Source organism: Diadema antillarum, unplaced genomic scaffold (genome assembly GCF_040938485.1).
Source record: "Diadema antillarum isolate AM-2024a unplaced genomic scaffold, OU_Dant_1.0 scf00000134, whole genome shotgun sequence".
Classification (NCBI taxonomy): Eukaryota; Metazoa; Echinodermata; class Echinoidea; order Diadematoida; family Diadematidae; genus Diadema; species Diadema antillarum.
In genome coordinates this window covers 329319-338317 of record NW_027271023.1, presented here as the reverse complement: position 1 = coordinate 338317, position 8999 = coordinate 329319, and the positions used below count along the sequence as shown (strand labels likewise).

General features: G+C 39.5%; 1 protein-coding gene across 1 annotated transcript; it reads left to right on the top strand.

Moving 5' to 3' along the window:
• Positions 1 to 489: 489 nt before the first annotated feature.
• Positions 490 to 8701, top strand: LOC139720815 (integrin beta-3-like). Its single transcript, XM_071632152.1, has 7 exons — positions 490 to 645; positions 1664 to 1744; positions 2585 to 2680; positions 3511 to 3600; positions 6211 to 6398; positions 7710 to 7794; positions 8579 to 8701. Exons 1-7 carry the CDS (start codon positions 490 to 492, stop codon positions 8699 to 8701), a joined length of 819 nt encoding a protein of 272 aa, XP_071488253.1.
• Positions 8702 to 8999: the final 298 nt, after the last annotated feature.

Sequence of the window (8999 nt, the reverse complement as noted above, 5' to 3'; positions counted from 1 at the left end):
TTGTTTTGTTTTTGTTTTGTTTTTGTTTTGTTTTTGTTTTGTTTTTTCGTCTGGAGAGATTATGATCGGTCAGAATATTTTCGAAGGAGACGTGATGTTTCTCTAACTGTCGCTTTACCTTGATCATGGAATGTTCAACTATTTCGAATATATTGTCAATTCATTTGTTCTTCATGAATTACAAAAATAGAACCTAGAATATTACAAAGTAAAGAAAAATTATGACATTACGTTTAAAGGGAAAGAGAAACTATGGAGCACTATTATTTGGGTTTGATCGTATCTACTTGTCATTATTCATATCAATATTGTTGTTGTAATTATCGTTTTTGTATTCATTATAAGTGCTATTATGATCGCCGATGATACTGCTCTAAATTATAGTGATGACGATTATATATTTGTCTCATTATTGAGTATTTGTATACATAATAGTAGAAGTGTCATCTGCTTTGAATTACTCTCCCGTATCAGGAGACCATAAGTGCGATGAACATCTCTCATAACGTGGACTCCCCAGAAAGTGGCCTAGAGGCGCTGATGCAGGTCGCCGTTTGTCGTGACGTCATCGGCTGGCGAGACAAGACTCGTCACGTGATCTTCTTTGCGACCGACGAAACATTCCACACAAGCGGGGACGGACGGGTAGGTACAAATGCAAGATACACTATTTCACAGTGTATGAATACAGTCAAACCTGTCTGTAGCGACCACCGTCTATACCGGCCACTTGCCGTATGCGACCACGAAACACAATCCCCCAAGAGAAAAGCCATTTTAACAACCCTAAGCGGCCACCTGTCTGCAACGGCCACTTTTTCGTCTCCCTTGGGGTTGCCGCTATAGTAGACAGGTTTGAGTGTGTGTGTGTATATATATATACTTGGATTTATGTGAGTGTGCATGTACGTGTAGGCCTATACTGTAAAGACACTTACAACTAGAGAGCGTTTACCCTTTTAAAAGATGTCCCATCCCCTTGCTGCCCCTCTGGAACCGATTCCATTTGGTGTGGCCCCGCTGTGAGGGAGTTGAAGTTGCCCCGCTGTGGGGGGTTGAAGTGGCTAGTACACAACTAAAGGGTGAATCCGTAAAAATTGTAGTACCATAATGTCTTTTCCTGTATGATGACATTGCTACCTCCACATTGATATCCAAATAAACGCCATTAAACACACCATGAGGTTTGAAATCGCTGTTTCATAACAAATCAGTGTCTGCTTGCTTTTTAAATCGTAAATGTGTATGTGTGTTGATGTGATTTGGTCATGCCTGTAAAAAAAAAAAGTGTCATCCAGAGTTGATGGCTGTTTGAATGTTAATTACATATAGATGCAATGTTGATTACGTAAAAAAAAAATTAAAAAAAAAAACCATCTATAGGGTGGCTGCTTGTTGGCAACCTTTTGCATTTTTCCTTTACTATATTTATGTTATTTGAATGACAAATGTTCACTTCTCAGATTTTCTCTTTTATTTGAAAGATCGACTTCTCCAGTGATGGCGCAAAACCTTACCAAGGTCTCTCGGAAGTTTATTTACTTTGTTTTTAATCTTTACGGCATTGTGTTAATAGTAATAATTAAAATCTCCTTGTTGGGCAGTATACCGTTGTGATTCCTTTCACTTCATTTTTTTAAAATCACTCTTGCGATCGGTCCAGATCGCTGGGATAGTCACTCCCAATGATGGACAGTGCCACGTGGACAGTGAGAGCGGTGATTACACCGTCGAGAAGATTATGGTGAGCCATCAGAAGTCCATTTACGTATTCATTTATATTTCGATCCTAGTTCGCATGCATAACCGAAATTTTTTTACAAAATTACACACGAAATATAAATCACTCTTATACACAACATTATCGTTTATAGGCGATCATTTGAATGTCTGGCTGGTGTATAACAATGTATTGGTCGTAATGTGAATTTCATGCAATGGAATTTACGGCATGGACGTTTGGCATAAAAAAAAAGCTCATGAGCCATACAGCCCATGAGTTCGACATTAGGCAAATAAAGCCCATGAGTTCGACACTGGGTAAAAACAGTCCACGAGTCCCACATTTACAGCACAGGCTGTAATAGGGGGCCTTATTGGCTTAATGTTGAACGCATGGGCTGTATGACTCGTGGGTGTTGTTTGTTTGTTTATTTCCATCTGAGAAGATGGCTGGACATCCCGTATTCAGCTACACTAAGCTGGTCTTCCATGGGGTCCAGTTGGATGTGAGGCGGGACCACTTCACCGGGTTAAACACCCTGCTCTTTGCGATGAATGAATGAAGCAGGATCTTTTACGTGCATGAATCTCTCATACACGGGACCTTCATTAATTTGTCCTATCCGAGGGACAGAGTGTTTTTCCTCTTGCTAGAGCGGACGGTATGATTACACACAACATTGCACAGTCCAAATTCGGGTTCGAACCCGGGTCCTTAGGATCGTGAGGCAGACGCGCTACCGACTGAGCCAACTCATCGCACTCGTGACGTGCACGCATTGCTTTGTTTTCCCCATGTGACTCTGACAGCTGATATTCAATGTGATACATACAGTAACTGCTCTTAATTCCCCTCCCCCAGGATTACCCATCTCCTGGACACCTGTCTGAGAAGCTACAGGAGCAGAATATCTTCCTTTTATTTGCAGTCCCATCAAGTATGGCTCCGCTTTACGAGGTAAGTTTGAGAGCGGGTGAGACTGTTGGTGGTTGAATAGTTTATGACAATAACTGTTATTGTTTTTGTTATATATCATCATTATTGCTGTTAGTAGAAGTAATAGTACCCAGTAGTATAACTTTTATATCTTTGTCATTTTCATCAGCACACCATCAGTATCTTCAACAATACATCGTCATCGCCGTATGTTTTATCAATTTCTAGTTAGTGTGTATCTACACCTGATTGATGTATTTATGTGGAGAAAGCTCTCTAACGGTGTGAATATAAATTAAATCAAACCAAATCGAATCAAATCTATTCAAAGTAAATCAAATCAGATATTCCTCGTGAGAATGTGAAACCTCAGTGCACACAGATACACACACCAGTTATGCACCTCTGCGCGCGGGAATATGAAACACCTTTCTTTTCTTTCTTTTTTTTTCGTTTGTCTTCTGTGCAGCCGCCACGGTGCTTTCCTCATTCCAAATTCAAATTCAAATTTAAATTTATTTCACATGCGAAAAAGAAAATTCCTATTAGATTGACGGAATATATCTTTTTAATCTTTTTTTTTTGGCGTGTTGTATCGTGTTCAATGTGATAGTGTAACCCCATGAGGGAGCAGGACACACACACACACGCGCGCGCACGCACGCACACACACACGTACATACAGCAAAGATAAAACACGCATAATTAAAACAATCGAGATTACTCTAATGGTTCCTCAGCCAATCTATGATCACGATCAAATGTCATGCACCTCACTAAGTAACTTTTAATACATGTTTGCTTCCATACGTTTTCCTAAAAGGAATGACTTGTCTCTGTTTTCGCTACAGAGACTCCGACAATTTTTCCCGGGCTCATACCTTGCTCCACTTGCCGAAGATTCGAGAAACGTTGTAGTCCTGATCCGGGAATTGTATAACGTAAGTCATGTGGTCTTATTTATCTTGGGTGGCCTCTTTAGAGTTGCCATTGCTCTACCAGAGGCCTGAGGACCAGATGACTCTTTAATGATTGGGACCTGAGTCAGGTACCCACGTTTTCACCTGTGCGCGTCATGAGTCCGGTACCCACAAGTCACACAGCCCACGAGTCATACAGCCCACGCATAGCGCCCGCATAGCACGAGCAGGACACTATGTGAACAAGGCCCACTAGCTTGACGTCAAGTACAATAAGCCCACAAGGTGTAAACTGTCCACCAGTTCGACACTAGGCAAATAAGACCCACAAGTCCGACACTTGGCAAATAAGGCCCACAAGTCCGACACTTGGCAAACAAAGCCACGAGTCCGACACTAGACACACACACACACAAAAAAAAATGCCCACGAGTCCGACATTGCACCACGAGGCTTAATGTGCGCATTGTCGGTCTTGTGGGCAGTTTTTTGTTTTTGTTTTTGTTTTTGTTTTGTTTTTTTGCCTAGTGTGGGAATCGCGGAGCGTGTGTGCTTGGATTGTGTCGGACTCATGAGTCTTATTTGCCTCGTGTCTAGCTCACGGTCTGTTAACTCGTGGGTCGTGTGAGTCATGGGTGTCTGGGTGTCGAAATGACAATTTCGTGACGAAATAGCTTTTTACGTTGACAATTGACATCGCCAATTTGTCGACGAAAAATAAAAATCCGTTGACGAAATTAACAATGTCGTCACGAAATAACCATTTCGTCGCGAAATGAAAATTTTGTCAACAAAATGGCAATGTCGTCAACGAAATGATAATGTCGTTGACGAAATAGCAATTCAATTAACAAATTGTAATCTCGTAGCGTTGACGAAATAACAATTTCGTCACGAAATTGTCACCTTGTTGACGACATTGGCGTTGTCACTTGTTATTTCGTTGTTATAATGTTTGAATGTTCACAATAAACAACACTGATCACACATCAGCTGAATTTGTGGTTCACCTTTACTGTGACTGACCAAACACGGTCTCCATGTTGTTAGCTTCTACTGAACATAGCGATACATTATGGAGTCGTGTGCATACATGACTGGGTCGTGTGCATACATGGTATGGTATCGTTAAAAACAACAAAACAAATTAAACAAATAACACTTGCGATACTACATTCCTCCTCACCTTGGATAGAATGTTAAACCTTATTATAAAAAGAAATTTAACTAAGGAGCAACTGACTGTTATTTGTGACTCCTTAATTGCCAGAGTGTACTCAACAGATTTAATTACCAAAACCCAGATAATTTTTTTTTCAGTTATATATTTTCCCAGTAAAATAGAACAATTCATGTCATATAATATATATCATCACAAAGTTTATATCTTCCTCTTTTAATATGACACTTAGTATATAATATGTTCATTGACGAGCAAGGAGAGTTTAAAATTTGAATTGTCAAATCAAGTTGCACAGTATAAATGGTCATCAAGATTTGAAAGGATGCTGCAACGTTTGTTAACAAAGGGAGGGCTTGTAATGTTTGAATGTTCACAATAAACAACACTGATCACACATCAGCTGAATTTGTGGTTCACCTTTACTGTGACTGACCAAACACGGTCTCCATGTTGTTAGCTTCTACTGAACATAGCGATACATTATGGAGTCGTGTGCATACATGACTGGGTCGTGTGCATACATGGTATGGTATTGTTAAAAACAACAAAACAAATTAAACAAATAACACTTGCGATACTACAGTAAGTTGTCATTTCGTGAGACCATACGACACTTGGCGCCTGAATGATACTTAACTACGAGCCTATCCGCAAAGTTAACTTATCCTCGAAGTCCAGGATCACGGTCTGAACGTAACTTAAAGGGGATGGCAGCTAGTAACTGATAAGTGGGAATCAGTGGGAATGCTGGGGGATGATTGTTCTAATCCTTGTGGGATTCATTTAAGAGTACATCATGTATCTATTGTTGTGTGAAAATTATTTGCTTCAGAATGGTCTCATATTCAAGTAATGTGCAGCTTAATGTTTTCAGGCTAGCATGCCTGTACAGTGTCGGGCGATTAAACTGCACATTACTTGAATGTGTGATGATTTCTATTTCTATCTAAATAAGTAGAATTTCGTAATATGAAAATATGGGGGCTATAATACATAGTGCCCAGGGCATGACGTAAGGACCGGAAGTTTTCTTTCAATCACTGGAAGTGATAGGGTTCGCTGGAATTTCCATTCAACTTCGAACCCTGTTGAGTTTGAACCCCGTTGGTGTCCGCTACTTTTGGCAGCTCTGTAATAGGAGCATGTATTGATAATGTAACCAGTATTGCCTATGCAACTATCTCTGCAAAAAGCTCACAGAAAGGTAAGTATAGACCCCCCCCCCCCCCGCCCGCCCCGTCCCCTTTCCTCTCGGGATGGGTGGGGTATCGTACATTGAGTGTCTCAAAACATGTGCCCATCAGAAAGGAAAGTGATGAGAAGCTACGGAATAAATCTCCTTCCGTGCAATAGATTAAAGAGCGTCGAAATGCAACGTATACTATTGGTTTTTTGTTGTAGTCTGCTATTTGGAGGTAACACGTCTCTATCGCTTGATTATGTTACAGTTGATAACATCGAATGTCGAGCTCAAAGTTCGCGCAGACGACGCACTTCACTTTGATTTCACCGCCTATTGCGAGCAGGGCGTGGCGACCCCTAACTCGACGTCTTGCTCGGGCCTCGCCAGCGGGGAAGCCGCGCACTTCCGCGTCGATGTAACCGCCGAGGGCTGCGTGGAGGATGGCAGAACAAGGTATGGAGCGCTGTCAATTACCTGATTTTACTGGGATTACATTTAACGTTGACTCTGTGTGGACCACTTATACTGTGAAGTGCAATTGCACACACCATGTTCAAGTTATTCAGAGTATAATCGGAATAGTGACATTTGTTGCCAACCGCAAGTGCAGAATAGCTGAGGTGATGATGTCCCATTAACTCAGAACTCTCAAATCGGTTTGTGCGCAATGATAAAAAAAAACGTATTTGCCGATAAATTTGCAACCATATATTATAATCATGACCTGTTGAGTTTCTGCGGCGAAATTTTGATGGGAAGGATTTTCAGCTTTTCTTTATTCATGTCAAAAAAAAATAGTGAAAGATTCATAAGCAAATCAATGTAATGCTTGTGAGGCTGTGACATCACTTCATGTAATATAGATAATGTCTGCTACTAGTTGTCCTTAAATCACTAATTTAAGCACAAATGTGCAACTTTAGAATTCCACTTTTTTATAATATGGTTGATGTTCGTTATTCCGAAGGTTCGTTAGTTTAACAATAAAATAGCATTCATTAATCCGAACATTTTGTGGCGTTTTCCGAAGGTCCTTATTTCGGAGGTCCATTAATCCGAAAATGAAAAAAAAAATGGGATTCGTTAATCCGAAGGTTCTGCAAGCCGAAAATGAAAAAAAAAGTGCTTACTGTTAATGAACCTTCAAAATTATGAACCTCATTTTCGTTTGCAGATTACGAACCTTCGGAATAACTGTAACTTTTTATAACAGGTTCAATTTTGATTAAACCCCGACTATAACCCATCTTTGTAACATTAGTCGGTTGATTAAAGCCAACGTGAACGTGATAAGAACTTACACTTAGATTTAACACATAGTACGAGTCATTAACTGCAGTTGCAAGTGGTATCGACAAATCTAATTGTATAGCTATCGATTTAAAACATCGGTTTTAGATTATGGGACGAGTTTATAATGGTTCGTAGAATCAAAATCATGCCAACAACTACAATTTTTATTTATCATAATTTGTTTAGAAGAAAAAAAAAAGATTTGCACATACAATGTAATAGTTACAACCTTGTGGATGATGTGTGACACATGCACTGTACCTTTGAATGTTCTCCTGACAAATCTTACATAAATGTTGTTCATCATCATCATCATCCACATCTTCTTCTTCTTCTTCTTCCGCATTGCGCAGAAATCAGTGATAGAAATTGGGATAAAAATTGGGAAAATCATGATGAAATGCAATCCCTATCTCTGTCTTTGTTTTTGGCCTGCAATTTTTTCTCATTTTTCGGTCTTCGCGTTGGCAGTTTTACCATCAGTCCAGTCGGTGTCGCCGAAGCGATGACGGTCAACGTCGAAATCGTTTGTGATTGCGACTGCGAGGAAGACGCGGTGAGATCATGAGATGTATAATAGATGTGATAACTTTCGTTCAAGTATTATCATTAGGGGATCTATAAAAAATGGGATGGCTCGTTAATGACTGGATTTATACTGTATGTGATTATATTACAGATGTAAATATCCTATACGATAGGAAATTGTTGAAATTGTTAAAAATAGGCGTATTTTTCAATTATGTTATAACTGTGTTATTTCATGATGTATATTCCATTGATATGAAATTGCTGAAAATAGATGTAATTTCAAAGCATGCTATACAAAGAATAAATCAAATCAAATATCTCATTTAGCAGATGATTATATTACAATAATGGTTGTAAAAGTCATCTCAATGAGTAGTTGTCCTCGCAATAGATGTACAACACTGAATAATGTATTTGACGGATCCGGGCTATTCCCGTGTCGATAGAATGCTACGGGATAAAATGCTTTTTGCGTAAAGAGAACTTCAAATTCACAGGAAAAAGCCCTATTTTAACGACGATTATAGGGAAACTTAGGCGTTGACAGAGAGCAACTGTATAACAAAACTTTTGTTTTATCATTCAGATGAAATGTCCTTGTTTCCTGCACTCGTGTATAAGGCCCTTCATTTTTTTTTTCAATTCAAAATTCAACTTCAAGATTGTTAAAGTCATGAAATGAAATCATTTTAAGTTAACATCAATAGTTAAGTGGCAATTGATCTTCTTGTTTATAGCATATAATAACGTTATATTTGCGCACCTTTCATGCTTGGACATATCTGCTAGCATGGTTTTCTTCCCATTAGGTCATAGATAGTCCCCTGTGCAACAGCAATGGGAGGTACGAGTGCGGGCAGTGTATCTGCAACCCGGGAAGATATGGAAGGCTATGCCAGTATAGTGGCAATTTCAGACGGTGCATGGCGTAAGTCACGTGACCCTACTCATTGATTATAGATTTGATTCTCTATTGTAGGCAACATTTATTTTCCTGTAATCGTAATGGTAAGAAAGGTTAATGATATTAAAGTTACGATAATTGTGATAATAGGACCAGTAATTGTGCTGCTAATATACAACTGCTTGTCTGATTATTATCAATACCATTAAAACTTCACTTTACAATGGTAATCACATGGTAATCAGGGTGCACGTCACGAGACCGACACCCACGAGTCATACAGCCCACAAGTCATACAGCTCACAAGTCATACAGCCCACGAGTCA

Bases quoted from the DNA above. Each gene is read 5' to 3' on its own strand.
- LOC139720815 (XM_071632152.1), top strand. From the start codon at position 490: ATGAACATCTCTCATAACGTGGACTCCCCAGAAAGTGGCCTAGAGGCG. The intron at 2,681-3,510 runs GTAAGTTTGAGA...TTTTCGCTACAG, and splicing joins GTATGGCTCCGCTTTACGAG to AGACTCCGACAATTTTTCCC. The intron at 3,601-6,210 runs GTAAGTCATGTG...ATTATGTTACAG, and splicing joins TGATCCGGGAATTGTATAAC to TTGATAACATCGAATGTCGA.